Source organism: Pan paniscus, chromosome 1, assembly GCF_029289425.2.
Source record: "Pan paniscus chromosome 1, NHGRI_mPanPan1-v2.0_pri, whole genome shotgun sequence".
Classification (NCBI taxonomy): domain Eukaryota; kingdom Metazoa; phylum Chordata; class Mammalia; order Primates; family Hominidae; genus Pan; species Pan paniscus.
Window position 1 is genome coordinate 44,303,151 of NC_073249.2, and position 14,667 is coordinate 44,317,817.

General features: G+C 53.7%; 1 protein-coding gene across 1 annotated transcript in view; it reads right to left on the minus strand.

Annotated features, from left to right (window-relative positions):
* CNTN2 (contactin 2) overlaps positions 1 to 14,667 on the minus strand; it is a 34,836-nt gene that overhangs the window by 4,424 nt on the left and 15,745 nt on the right. The window contains exons 6-22 of the mRNA XM_003822961.7: positions 14,271 to 14,480; positions 13,882 to 13,981; positions 12,133 to 12,308; positions 11,553 to 11,689; positions 10,985 to 11,114; positions 9,094 to 9,244; positions 8,816 to 8,943; positions 8,304 to 8,479; positions 7,657 to 7,777; positions 6,967 to 7,125; positions 6,315 to 6,464; positions 4,035 to 4,105; positions 3,535 to 3,769; positions 3,061 to 3,173; positions 1,462 to 1,648; positions 996 to 1,108; positions 355 to 523 (exon numbers count right to left, since the gene is read on the minus strand). Of these exons, the coding sequence (XP_003823009.2) occupies positions 355 to 523; positions 996 to 1,108; positions 1,462 to 1,648; positions 3,061 to 3,173; positions 3,535 to 3,769; positions 4,035 to 4,105; positions 6,315 to 6,464; positions 6,967 to 7,125; positions 7,657 to 7,777; positions 8,304 to 8,479; positions 8,816 to 8,943; positions 9,094 to 9,244; positions 10,985 to 11,114; positions 11,553 to 11,689; positions 12,133 to 12,308; positions 13,882 to 13,981; positions 14,271 to 14,480 (2,526 nt within the window). The remainder of the gene's footprint in view (positions 1 to 354; positions 524 to 995; positions 1,109 to 1,461; positions 1,649 to 3,060; positions 3,174 to 3,534; positions 3,770 to 4,034; positions 4,106 to 6,314; positions 6,465 to 6,966; positions 7,126 to 7,656; positions 7,778 to 8,303; positions 8,480 to 8,815; positions 8,944 to 9,093; positions 9,245 to 10,984; positions 11,115 to 11,552; positions 11,690 to 12,132; positions 12,309 to 13,881; positions 13,982 to 14,270; positions 14,481 to 14,667) is intronic.

Consider the following 14,667-nt stretch of genomic DNA (forward strand, 5'->3'; position numbering starts at 1 on the left):
TTGAGACCTTTCCTAAGGAGACTCACAGGGCCAGCTGCAGGCCTGGGAGCGGACAGCTGGGTGGTCTTCTCAGTCCGACTCCTACGGTGCTTTGTAGGCCCTTTGCTATTGCTGGTTGGTCCTCAGCCTCCCCCTGCACCCTGCTCCCTTCCCTGGCCCTCGGGGATGTTCTGGGGGCTGGGTAGAAAGGTGGCGGCGAGGCAGTTCTAAGACTACTTTGCACTTGGTTCCTGCCTGCCTTCCACTTTCCTTTGCGGGTAGAGATTGGAGTTGGCCTGGGTGGGAATGATCCTCTCAGGTATCTGGGTAGATCCTGAATCTCTCGAGGGGATAAGGGTAGGGGAGGAGCAGCACCTCCATTCCTCACGATGTGGACTTCTGCAGGGATCCCATCCCCTCCGGGCCCTGTGGTCCGAATTTGTACCAGGGCATGGCCAATGTCTTCAGGCACTGGGATTTCTATCCAGTTCTTGCTGGTGAGGTGGAGCGTGGGAGTCAGGTGTAAGTCATTCTGGTACAGCATCTGTGGGAAGGAGGTTTCCAGGTGGAGTTTCCTGACACCGGGGCTGATCGTTGAGTCATCCCCAGCTTTAGGTACTGGGAGGAGACCCGATGGTTCTGGGCTCTTGAGGTCCAGCCTCCTCACCCCTCCTCCCCATTGACAAAGCTCCTCATTGGTGGAGGAAAGCTTGCAGGCCACTGAACTGTTTCCGTAGACTCCTTAAGCTAGAAGAACCCCCATACTCCATCCCCATAGTCCATCACTGCCCCTGTGAACTCTGCCTTTCTGCAGTGATACCATCTGCCCGTTTTTATAGTTTCTACTGCAAGTTACTGAGAGAATAGTTCATGAATTTCATTCCTCTCACAGTCACAAACCCTTTGCTTATGTCTCACTCAGATGCCTCTTGCTATAAATTGCTGCTGCTTATGTTCACTGGAAACACAGAGGAGCTGTTCCTTCCCATTCTGGGCCTAGCTGATTGCTTCCTCACCTTATAGCCGGTGACTGCAGACTCATTTCGGAAAGGGACCACAGGGTCCCACTTAATGCTAAGACTGGAGCTTGAGAAAGTCCAGGAGATGTTGCCAGGAGGTCGCCGCGGAGCTGCCAGAGAGGAAGAATTGGAGAGATGTCCAAACGTTTCCCTGGCACCCCGCACCCCCTCACCTTTAGCCAGCCCTTCTCTGGATGTTTGCCTCTAGCAGTTACACCCAGCACATTCTGTCACCCATGCCCACGAAACAAAGCCCATGAAAATCCAAAGGTTGGAGAAGTGTGAGACGCTTCAGGGGCCATGAATTCCATTCCCTTATTTCCATTAGGCTCGCTGCCTAATTTCTGTTCAGCCCAGAGCTGGTGGGCTAGAGCATTTGTCTTATCACTGGGGAAGGAATGATCTCAGAGGCACCCACCCTCCAAAATATTGCCCTACCCCCACCCCAGGCAGACAGACTCACGGGGCTTCATGGTCGTGGCGTTGGCAGAAGGGCTGGCAGGCCCAGTGCCAGCCCGGTTATAGGCCCTCACGGTCACATGGTACTTGGTGTTGGGATGCAGGCCGCTGACTCGGGCACTGGTGTCCAGCCCTGCTGTCCTCACTCGGTCCGCAGCTGCTTCTTTGTCCCCAGCTTTCCAGTAGCGGATCTGAAGGAGGCGGGGGTACCCAAGGGGTAGTAGTCAAGCCCAGGATCTCAGGGCTGCCCCGGGCCCCACATTCTGTTCCTCTCTTGCTCATCCTGGTCCCTGTGACCCAGTCTTAGGCCTCAGAACTTGGACAATAGATCATGAGCACCCAGACAGCAGGGCCATGTGGGTGTGAGTCCCTGCTGTCTGTTGGTGCGTAGTTCAAGGAAGGTGCTCAAGACATGGGTCAGGGAGAGAGCTGGTGGCACAGGCTCAACCTAGCAATGGCCTGCTGGAACCCATTTCATTTCATTAACTTGGGGGGCTACCGTGGGCATTCTGCTAAGGGACAGAAAATGCTTATTTGTACTGCAAAGTAGTCCCCTGGCCCTAAGCAAGCTTCTGAAGGTTGCCTAATAAATGCAAACCCATTTTCATGGTAATCATAGCATGAAGACCTGCTAAATATGCTTTCAAAGGCAGAGGCAAGGGCAGAGTTTGGAATTATCTCCACACTGTGGCTTGCCTAAGCTATTGTACTCAAATCTAGAGTACTCTACTAGAATGAACTTGTGCTGTCACTAGTAGGCCCAGCTTGATGGTTTCTTCTTGCTTTTCCTTCTTTCTCTCCCTCTTGCTTCCCATCACTTGCCATCTGCTCCACAGGTACCCCTTTGTGGAGTTCTCAGTGAGCCCAGGACTCAGGCCAGACTGCTGGGCCCCAGATTCCCCCGGGACAGGATGATCAACTGTCCATAGAGCGGCTCAGGCTGTTTTCTGTGCAGCCCTGGACAGGCCAGCCTGAATGGGCTCTGGGATGAAAGGGGCAGGCCATGCCCCTTCCCAGAACCTGTTCCTTCTACCCTCCCAGCTTCCAATGCTGGCTCTAGCCAAGCATTTACTTTAAGGCTGCCTCCAGGGTCTGTCTTCCCCAATGGGCATAAGCCATGGGGTCTTTTTTTTTTTTTTTTTTTTTGAGATGGAGTCTCGCTTTGTCACCCAGGCTGGAGTGCAGTGGCGCAATCTCAGCTCACTGCAACCTCTGCCTCCTGAACGCAAGCGATTCTCCTGCCTCAGCCTCCTGAGTAGCTGGGATTACAGGCATGGGCCACCATGCCCAGCTAATTTTTGTATTTTTAATAGAGGCGGGGCTTCACCATGTTGGCCAGGCTGGTCTCAAACTCCTGATCTCAGGAGATCTACCGCCTCAGCCTCCCAAAGTGATGGGATTACAGGCATGAGCCACCGCGCCTGGCCTGCCATGGGGTCTTAGTGAAATTTGCATTCACAGTGCTACATAGACTGGATGCTCAGTTTGCCATGTCAGCGAACCAGGGACGCCAGGAGGAATGATTAGTGGTCTGTGAGTTGTTCCCACCTGGCTTTGAAGCCCCAGCACCCCTTCCTCTCCCAAGCCCCAGGTTGGTGCTCACCTCATACCCCAGGAGGATACCATTCATGTCCTGCTGCACGGGTTCCCAGGTCACGTTCATCTCTGAGGATGAGACCCCTTTGGCCCACACCTTGGTAGGGGCCACCCTGGGCTCTGGGGACCAATACAGAATGGGTTTGGATTCCCAGGGCCCCCCTGTGTCCTGCAGAGCAGCCCCCAACCAGGATTGCCTTTGCTTAAGATTTTGGAGGAAAGCCTTCAGGATGAAGGCCGAGTGGGAGCCCCCCAAGCAATGCTCCAGGGCCCACTTCTATTCCCAGAGAGCCTCCCTTTTCCTAACCCTGAAGGGAGACAAGGTAGCAAGAGCTGGAAGTGAGGCCAATGATGTGGAACCCAGGTGTCCTCTCAACCTCCTATGGAACTGAGCTGGGAGATGAGTAGCGTTCCCCCACCCCACATCCCTGTGGACAAGTGGCTGGGGTAGGGACGAGCAGTGGGCCCGGGGGCAGCCCACCTTCCTCAGCTGAGTACACGAGTGCAGTGAGGCTCTCGGGCCCATCCCCGCGGCGGTTGTAGCTGCGGATCTTGACCTCAAAGGGCGTGTAGGGCCGGACGCTCTCGTTGCTGTAGACAAAGTACTGGGCATCGGCGCCAGGCACCCGGGCGGTCTGCCAGTGAGTGCTGCCCTGCCTGCGGAAGGACAGCAGGTAGCCGAAGCCGTCTCCGTTCTGGTACTCCCGTGACATGGGCTGAGGGGCAAGAGCGTGGCATGGGCGAGGGTCCGCGGCATGTGTCCCTGCCCGTTCCCTGGCCCCACCCAACCTTTGCCAAGAGTAGCGGCCCTGGACGCCTGCGCCTGCAGCGTGGATTCGCGTAAGGGGCAGCGGGTGCGTGGAAGGGGGACAGGAAGTTATCCGCGTTTGAGTCAGAGCTGTGCAGTGGTCCTTTCTGCAGCTGCTCAAGCGGGAGAGGAGTCAGGGAGGAGGAGGAGGACATCTGACCCTTGCAGCTTACCGTCCAGTTGACGATGAGCTCTCCGGGGGCTCCACCTCCTCCGCTGAGTCCTGAGGGTGCCACCGAGGGGGCTGTCAAGCGCCAAGGGACACCGATATGGCTTGTTAATGAGCAAGGAAAAAATGAAAGCCCTGAGCCTGTGCCTGTAGAGCATCGTAAGATGGGAACCCCTTCAACTGGGCCCTGGGTTTGCCCCCCAGTGGTCCCTCTGAACATAGGCTTTGGAGTCAGGCAGTCCTGAAATCAAATCCCACCTCTGCCATTTACTAGCTGTGCTTCCCTGGGCAAGTTACTTAACCTTTCTGAGCCTCTGATTCTCTTCTCCATGAAGATAATCATGTTTCTCTCAGAGGCCATAATGAGAATGAAATTAGACAAGACGGTGGTTAGTATAGAGCAGATGATGCACACATGATCATTGTCCTCCTTACTCCATCAACTTAAACTAAATCACAGAGACCAACTCTCATTTGCTTTAAAATAAGGGGAATAAATAACCCAGAACTGCAGTTAATGCAAACAAACAAACAAACAAAACAAACTACTTTTGGGCTCCAGGGTGATATATTATCTATTTTTCTTTTTGTTGCAGATTTAATCTCCTAATTGTCTCTAGTATTAAACAAGGCTGATATTAAAACAGGAATTTATTTCATCAGCTCCTGCAGCTTGGCAGAAAGTAACTTGGCTGGGGGTCAAAATATTTCCGCAGAGAATCCAGCAGCTGGAGATTTTTCACTTGCTTCTGATGACAATAGTTTAGGACCGTGTAATTTGCAAGAGGTACTTAAACACATTGGCCATTTGATCCTGTGAGGTGGGTGTTATTATTGCCCTTTTCAGGGTGGAAAGACTGAGGCCCAGAGCAGTTAATCAACTTGCCTAAGGTCACACAGTTAATACATGGCACAGGTAGAATCTGAACTCAGCCCTTCTCATTTTAAAGCCCGTTATGTTTCCTTTGCATCACAGCTGTCTTTGTGCTCCTCAGCTCCTGGGATACTATTAATAGAATAAAGGAGTCCCCTCATTTCTCCACATTTGACCCTCCAAGAAGTTCAGGATCAATCAAAGAAAGTGCTGCCTCTGGAATTTCTTACTCAGGAGAGGTACCAGCTAAAAATGTTGAGTGATTCTAGAAAAAGGGCCTGGAGAGTCAGTCTGGGGCATGTAGGAGAACATGTTTCAGGCAGACAAGAAGGTGGACCCTCACTACACATCCAGTGCAACAGGTCTGTAGAGGAGGTGAGGCAGGGTCCTTAATCTATGCTCCTGGTCCCAGGATCCCCGGGCTCTCATTCCAGGCCTTCCCCTGCGAATGGCTCGGAGATGGGCAGGAGCCTCTCAGCAGATGCTGACTGGAGCCTGTGCCTCCCCCACTCTCTCCTGGGTTCCTTTCTCCCCCTCCTTCCCCACTCAAGTTCTGACACCCACACGCTTTTTGCTGAGGGTTGTGGGCAGGTTATTCATTCCATCTGCTCCCAAAGAAACCATCTAAAGGCTTGGAGACACTGGCTGCTTCCCTAGCCCCCTGCACAGAACACACACACATCTTTCACTTCAACTGATTTCCATTTTTTCTTTCTTTCTTTTTTTTTTTTTTGAGATGGAGTCTTGCTCTGTCGCCCAGGCTGGAGTGCAGTGGTGCAATCTTGGCTCACTGCAACCTCCACCTCCCGGGTTCAAGCGATTCTCCTGCTTCAGCCTCCCGAGTAGCTGGGATTTACAGGTGTGTGTCACCACACCTGGCTAATTTTTGTATTTTTAGTAGAGACGGGGTTTCACCATGTTGGCCAGGCTGGTCTCAAACTTCTGACCTCAGGTGATCTGCCCGCCTCGGCCTCCCAAAGTGCTGGGATTACAGGCTTGAGCCACTGTGCCCAGCCAGCATTAACTGATTTCTGTAGTGCATACTCTTCCAGGAAGACATCTGTCTACCACCCCATGGTCCTGGGTTCAAGTCCAAGCTCTGTCAATGTGACTCTTCCTTTCTCCGAACTTTGGTTTTTCCACTTTTAAAAATTAAACTTAAAAAAATTATAGATGCACATGCAGTTGTAAGGTTGGCCAGTTTTTAAATGAGGAGTTTGGACTAGATGGTTTGTCCATGCAGTGGCCCTGGTCCCAACTTGGTGTTCTGTCCTCCTCTGTTTTGTGAGAGTCTGAACCCTGTGAGCAGGGTTGGAACTCAGCATAATTACGGCTGGCTTGGCATTCCCTATAAGTGGTGCCAGGGTCTCTGCCCTGATGATAGCTTTTTGGGACACACAGGACTCTCACCTGCTTCCCTGGTCCGGATTTTGCTGGAGGGCCCACTAGGCTCCCCAGTGCCCAGAATGTTGCTGGCTATGACCCGGAACTCATAGTCCATCCAGGGGGTGAGGCCCAGCACCTGTGCAGTCTCGGCATTGCCCTCGATGTTTGCAGGATCTGCAAGGCACCAGGGAGTCCATATTCCAGCATTCGCTTATTCATCTGGGTGCAGAGGGCAGGCACTGGCCTGAATCACCCCTTATCTACCCAGCCCTCACTTCGGTACTTGCCATATACTAAGCACTCAGTACCTTTTTCAGAAATGATTGAAAAACTACTCAATTTCCCTGTCTTGGTGCCTCTGCCAATGCTGTGTGCACGCCTACGCCCCTATGTCCCCACGAATATTTTCATTGCTCCAGTAACAATCCTACCAATTCTTCAAGGGCATAGACCAAGCGCCTCCTCTTCTAACTCTTTCCCGACTCTCCTACTTTCTGTGTGACTGTCTTCCTGCCTGCCTGCATGCTCTCTGCTGGCAGAGGACAGATCTTGTCCCTTTTTGAAGCTCCAGGCTCAGCCCTGGCCCTCAGACCCCGATCCCCAAACCTTGACCCTTTCCACCTCCTACACCCAGTCGAGCCTTATCAGCACTGACCCAGGTGGGGCTCACACTTACTGGTCCGAACCTGCTTCCACTTCCCTGCAGGTGGAGTGCGAGCTTGCAGGGTGTACTTAGCGATGGGGCTGTGGTTGTCGAAGCCACGGCTCCAGCTGAGCTGGATGGTGGTGTCGCCAATGTCCCTCACCACCACACCTCCTGGGGGACCTGGCGGACCTGCACCAAGAGGTCAGAGCACAGTGGGTCAGAATTGGGCAGCTTCCAATTTGAGCCAACCTCCTCCCAGCCAGGCTTGAGCTGGTACAGTACCAAGACAGGGCAGCAGAGGGCGCAGTGAACACACACCCAGGCGGGAGGGCGGGCAAGGGGTGTGGGCAGTTGGGGCGGGTGCCAGTTGGAGGATGGAGGGGTGTGTCTCAAGGCTGGGGGAGCTCACAGAGGCTGTCACATGGAGAGGTGCATAGATCTCCCAGCACTAGGCTTTGAAAACTTCAGGGCTCAGTAAAGCACTCCTGTCTTGGGATGTGTTTAGGAGTGGATTTTTTAAACTTTGACTTTGGAAGAAAAATGTCCTGATCATTTAGGACCTGTGAAGAACCACAGGGTATATCCAGCTCACAGGAGTTCCGCCAGAAGCCCTTCCCCGCAGCTTTGAGGGAAGGGAGGGGAGATGGGGCGAGCAGGTCAGAACAGCCCAGCTGGGCTTTAAGGGAGTTGGGGTAGGGGTAGAGGTGGGAAACCCCTCACCTCGGACCAGGACTGTGGCCTCCTTGGACGCGCTGTCCACCACCGTCTGGGCCATGCATGTGTACTTCCCCCCATGGCGCAGCTGGGCATTCAGGATGGTCAGATCCCCAATGGTCTCCTTCTGCACACGGGGACAGTTAGGGGCAGCAGGTCAGACCACCGGCCCTGACCAGTGCAGCAGGCCATGAGACATGAGGCAGGGCTTGGGAGTCCCCTACTCCATGACATCCATGGACCCCACTGGATCTCAGTTTTCCTGTCTGTTCAATGGGAGGAATCACGACTCATCACTTAGAACCACTGGGGACTAAACAACAAAGTTTGTTTCAGGAGACAGTCAATGACTGTCCACATTAATAATATCATTTGCCCTAGGGGGCAGGCTAACAAGAACAGTAGTGGGAGTGTCTTGGTGGCTGCCCACAACTCCAGGTTTGTCCCTAACCCTCTCCTAAATGCATGGTCCCTGGGTGGAATCCAGGAAGGTCGGCTGTTCATCCAAGGATGAGCTTGCCATGTGTGGGCCTGAGGGAATGGGGACGCTTAGGCTATGGGTTTCTTAAAGGTGGGGATGGCTAAGGACATCTTGGGGCCCCTGTCTCTCTAGAAGGAGGGAGAAGCCATGGGGCTCTGGCCCTAGGTCTCACCACATTAGTTCTCCGGTAGTGCCCTCCAGGCTTATCAAAGTCGATGGGGAAGTCGTCCAGGGTCCAGGTGAAGGTGAGGTCCATGGTGGGGTCGTGGGAGGCATGGCACTGTAGGGTCAGGTTGTCACCCAAGTTGATGTCGGCACTTGAGGGGGCTAGAGTGATTTTGGTTGCATCTGCCAAGAAAAACAAGGCCCTTGGGTGGATGGGGGAGGAAATGGGCCCAGGCCGGGTCTGCAGGGCAGGCTGAGAGGCTCTGTCCTAAGGCCCAGCAAAGAGAAGAGGTGGTGTGACCCACAGGTCCCAACTGCCCAGGACTGCATGAGTGTGTGGCAGGCAGGGAGGCATGACCAGAGTCTCAGTGGTGGCCAGGGGGTGGTCCCAAGCAAAACTGAATCCTGGGGTGGCCTTGACACCAAACTAGGAGCAATGTGGACACAGGAGCAGGATGATGGGGAGGACAGTACCCTGAGGAGGCTGAGCCCCCGGCCTACCCACATGGCAGCCCTCACCTCGCACAGATAGGATTCCAGTGCTGTTGGCTTTGCCCATGAAGTTCTCAGCAAAGCAGGTGTATTTGCCTTCATCTGACCGGCTGATGTTTCTTATGATCAAGGTGCCATCTGGAGTTACAGTCACTCTGTGGCAAGGACAAGGCAGATGTGGCCAACTCAGGCATGGTTGTCCCTGGGGCTGGCCAACTCCTGTGACTGTTGTCACAGGAGGGGAATTGGCCTCCATGGAGAATGAGGAGGAGCAGGAACTGTGCAGGGTGGGGTGTGGGTGGTACCTGCTGCTGTTGACCAAAATCTCCGTGCCTTTGCTCCAGAGCACCACAGCCTTTGGAGCTGCCCGGGGCTGGCAGGGGATAACGATCTCTCCCCCGCGGGCCGCGGGGATCAGACGCCTCACGGGATTCAGCCTGAAGTCAGGGGCGAGTGCTAGAAGGAAAGGGGAGAGCCACAGAGAAAAGTACTGTCACCCTTGATTAAGACGTTACTTGGCGTGCCCTTTGAGGCCACGCCATGAGTGACTCCTATTAGCACCTCTTCCAGAATGCATCCAGAACCAAGCCCTTTTTTCTCTGGCCTAAGCTATCAAATCTCCTGCCTGGACTATTGACAACGCGCCCTGCTCCGCCCCTCACCACCACCCCTGCCACCCCACATCAGTCTTCCTGTTTCTGCACCTTCCTTCTACAATCTTTTCTCCACCCAGTTGGGAATGAACAGCTTTTTCAACTCACACTCAGTGAAGCCCGGCTCTTCACAAATAAGTCTCCACCTTTCCAATCGCATCTTGCTCCACTCTATCCCCCATTCATTATGTTCCAATCACCTAGCCTTTTTTTTCTCTCTCTCTCTTTTGAAGTTGTGAAGTCTTTTCCTGCCTCCAGAGCTTTGCACTTGCTGTAAATCTTGCCTGGAAATTCCCCAGATCTTCACGCGGCTGGCTTCTTAACATTCAGGTCACAGTCTAAATGAGACTTCCTGAGAGAGGACTTCTCTGACCACCCCACCTAACAGGCCCATCTCACGCCCATCACTCTACTGGGTTTTCTTTTCTTTCTTTCTTTCTTTCTTTTTCTTTTCTTTTCTTTCTTCTTCTTTTTTTTTTTTTTAAAGATAAGTCTTGCTGTGTTGCCCAGGCTGGAGTGCAATGGCACAATCTCAGCTCACTGCAGCCTCTGCCTCCAGGGCTCAAGTGATTCTCCTGCCTCAGCCTCCTGTGTAGCTGGGACTACACGTGTGTGCTACCATGCCTGGCTAAATTTTGTGTTTTTCATAGACATGGGGTTTCACCATGTTGCCCAGGCTGGTCTCGAACTCCTGAGCTTGAGGAGATCCACTCACCCCTGCCTTCCAAAGTGCTGGGATTACACAGGCATGAGCCACTGCACCCTGCCTGGATTTTCTTTATACTATATTTGATGGCTAGCTGAAATTATTTAATTGTTTGATTTGGGGTTTATTTGTCCCTTTCCCTCTACTGGATTGTAAGCTACTTAAAGGCGGAGACCGTATCTTTTATATTCATCCCCTGTGCAGTGTTGAGTAAGTAGTGGTTGAATGGATGAAGGAACAAATGAATGCTTCTTAGCAAAGCTTCACTAAAACCTGATGTGGTGGGTATCACTGTGTCCATTTTATGGATGAGGAAACTGAGGCTCAGTGAGCTCAAGTCACACAACTAAATATTAGCACTGGCTCACATTTCCCGGGCACCTGCTGTATGGTGGGCAGGCCCTTTATGCTGTACCTCTTTCATCTCACTTGTTCCATACAGCAGCCCAGGAGGGCAGGACTATTATTGCCTATATTTTATAATCAAGAAACTGAAACACAGAAACACTAAGTAACTTGCCAAAGCTCACATAGCTGAAAGGGTTGGGTTACACAAATCTGATTGATTTGGTTTCTGTTTTTTTCACTCACTGCAGCAAACATTTACTGTGTGCCAGACATGGAACAAGTCAGAGACCCTGCCCTCTGGCAGCTGTCAACCCTGTGTCTCATTTCCTTTCTTAAATCTCTGAGTTCTCCTACTTAGAAACTGTTGGAAAACCAAGGAAAATGGCCACAGGGTATATGCATGTGTGTTTGGAAACACCTAAACTCAGAGCTCTGAAAGCCACCATATGCATGTCCTTGGGATGTCCCCTGCCTCCCTGGGCCCCTTACCTTGCACGGCTAGCTCGGCGCTGGCGTAGATGGTACCATGCTTATTCTCTGCCACACACTGGTACATGCCCGAGTCCTCCAGGCTCAGCTTGGAGAACCGCAGGTCCCCGGCCAACACCTCCACCCGGTTCTGTGCAGAAGAGCCCAGAGCCCAGGGGGATCAGGACCACGGGAGCCACAGGGAGGAGGGGTTGGCAGGGGTGGGAGCAGTGGAGACTCTAGGCTGATAATCCCTAGAGGATATGGCTCATATGTCCAGTCCTACCTCAGGGCCACCTGGAACCTCAGGATGCAGATTACCCAGGCCTCCCCAAAGCTGGAAGGGTGAGGTGACCCAGTCAGGACCACATCACTTCTTTTGTGGCTGAACTGTGCCTGGATCCAGGCCTAGCCTGTGACAGTGGGACTGGGATGGGAAGAAGTCCTTAGGTGGTCCTAGGACCACCCTGTGACACCCTAATTAGCCCAGAGGGGCTACTAGTGGTGCAGGGGAAGTTCTGGGCGGGGGAGGGAACCAAGTGAGCAGAGGACAGTTGTGATGTGTGGGGGGAAGCCCCATGTCTCCTACCTGGGAGGCCAGAGGCTCCCCGTTCCGCAGCCAGCGCACTGTAGGCCGGGGCTTGCCGGCGGCTGCACAGCCCCAACGCAGGTTGGAGCCAATGTCAGCCTCTGTGTCCGAGATCACTTTTAGCCACTCAGGCTGAGCTGTGGGAGCCCGGAAGAGAAAACCTGGCATGAGCTAGGAGGAGCTTCCGCTCATTAAAAGGAACAGAAAATCAGGGCAGCAGTACCTGTGCCAGACAGCAGAGGGCGCCATGAGCATTCTGAGATGGAGAGGACAAAGAGGAGGGGGCAGGAAGAAGGAGGCACAAGAAAGCTGGCACTCTGTGGTTGTGCCAGTGGCTGCTTTTGCAACTTAAATCATTCTGGAGCCTCCTGTGTGCTTTCTGCACCCCTGACTGAAGCTCTGAGGTGACCACAGCACTAGCCTCCTCTGGTCCCAGACTCAGTGCAGTCCTAGGGCAAGCAGGCTCATGCAGGGGGCCTCCCAGTCTCCTCCCTGACTTTTGGGTCTGTTTCCTTGGGGACAAGGGTGAAGGTGGGAAGGGGGGTCGGGAGGGGCGGAGAAGGTGTCCCTGGCTCTGTACCCTGCACGATGATGCGGCCCTGCACGGTGTCTCGGCCCTTGGAGTTCTCCGCCTCACACTCGTAGGTGCCCTCATCCTCAAAGCTGACGCTGGGGATCTGCAGGGTGGGCTCAGCTGTGGTCCACTGCGGGGACAGGGAGCCGTCCACTTTGCGCCACTTGATCCGGGGGACAGGGCTGGCAGGAGAGACAAAGCCAGAGGGTGTGGGCTGAGCTGGGCCTACCCCTCCAGTGCCCGCAGCTCCTCATACCCAGACTCTCAGGCCCTCCTGAGATGCTGGGCCTGGGAGGAACAGAGGGAGAGAGGGTGGCTTCTGGCTGATCCTCACTCTCCTCTCCCAGGTAGGCTCGGAGCACATGCAGGGAAGGGGCAAGAGGCAGGGCTGCTCTACCCATCCCCCCTGCAACAACCCTGGAGCCAATGAAGCTGGGCTTCTGCGGGGTCTGCACCCTGAAGCTGGCCTGCCCTCTCCCGCACTGGTCACCATGCCTCTGGGTCTGCCCTCCGCCACAGTGGCCTGTGACCTGGGTCTTTACGGGTTCTCTTTTCTGTTGCCTCTACAGGGCAGGCCTTGCCCCTACTTTGAAAGGGACTTTAGATAGTAGTAATCTGTGCACTAAAACGGACTGAGGTATCAGTTTTAATGGGTTAATATATTCCCCTTCCACATGCTTTTCTTCTTTTTCTTTTTTTTTCTTTTTTTTTTTTTTTTTTTTGAGACGGAGTCTCACTCTGTCACCTAGGCTGGAGTGCAGTGGGGCAATCTCGGCTCACTGCAAGCTCCACCTCCCGGGTTCACGCCATTCTCCTGCCTCAGCCTCCCGAGCAGCTGGGACTACAGGCACCCGCCACCACACCTGGCTAGTTTTTTTTGTATTTTTAGTAGAGACTGGATTTCACCGTGCTAGCCAGGATGGTCTCGATCTCCTGACCTCATGATCTTCCCACCTCGGCCTCCCAAAGTGCTGGGATTACAGACATGAACCACCGCACCTGGCCCCCCTTCCACATGCTTTTCATGTGGATTTTCTGGAAGCCCAAAACTTCCCACAAGGCAGAGATTCTCCCAGGTAACCACAGGAGATAGTTGAGGGAGGAGGGGGCCAAAGTACAAATCACATTCTTTCTTTCATACTACAAACATTTATTGAGCACCTGCTATTTGCTTAGCCCTGTTCTAGTGAATCCTTCTTCTAGGAGTACGAGAAAGAGAACACTTTCTGCTGCTATTCTCAAATAGATCACTGTTAACATTCACGGAACACTTAACTAAATTCCAGGCACTGTTCTAAGTATCTCACATATATGAACTGATTTAATCCTCATGACAACCCTATGAGGTAGGTACTATTATCACCACCATAAAGAAACTGAGGCACAGAGAGGTTAGGCAGTTTACCCAAGGTCTGCGGGTGGCAGAGCTGGGATCTGAATGAGACAGACAGGGTTGGAGTCTGTACACTGTGCTGCCTGCCTCCAGCCCTGGGTGTTACTCAAGCTGTCTGAGCCTGCCATGCACTGCTGGAAGACCAAGTGATCCTGGCCATGGAAGGCCCCTGGCATATGCGATGCCTCACCCAGAGAGTTACTGTCCAGTGAGTGGTGGTCGATACCCACTGTGTGCCCAGTACTTTGCTAGACCCTGTGAGGGACACCAAGATAAGAGCCCTGACTCTGCCTGCCCTCACCCTGGGGTCACCTGTGCCCCCGAGAGACCGTGCCCTGCTTCCCCTCCCTCTTCACACTCACTTCCCAAAGGCGAAGCACTCCAGGGTGACCTGCTGCCCCACCAGTGCATAGGTCTCTGCTGGGAACCGGGCCTTGATGCTGGGTGCAAAGAGCCGGGTATCTGGGGAGAGAGGGTTTTACAAATCAGATGCAGATGACTCCAGGTCAGGTGCTCCCGTGCATGGGATCTCAGCACCTTTCAGAGCCAACTCTGTCTAGGCAGCTGTGTGGAATCTCCTTGAGGCCTGGGGCAAGGGCCTCAGGATTTGAAGCAGGAGGATCTGGGGGTCCAGGGCCTGGAATCAGTGCCCTGCAAGCTGATCTTCCAATCTCCAAAGGAAAAACCCTTTTCCCAATGCCCGCTGACCCTTCCAGTTCCCTCCCTCCAGCCACGCCTGGCCAAGCCTGACCTTCAGCAGCCAGGTTGAGCTGAGCAAACTTGCTGAAGACGCTCTTGGTGGAGAAGTCCATGTGGCTGGTGGCCAAACAGGAGTAGTTGCCCAGGTCTGAGGCATTGGTTCGGGCAATGTACAGGTTCCCTGTGGTCTGGGACACGAAGTGACGCCCGTCCGTCGGGATGAAGTTGGGGAACTCGTTGAGGAGCCAGCGGTAGGACAAGCCTAGGATGTGAGGAGTTTGAGGAAACCAGGGGGTGCTGGGCTAACAGGGCCACTCTGGGTGGGACCCCAGCATGCTGGTGCGGTTCTGCAAGCCCTGTCCTGACAGCCACCATGCTCTGAACTGGGGCTAAGGGGAGACCTAGAGGGAAGAAGCGACTTTATTCCTGCCCTCAGGGAGCGCTAAGTC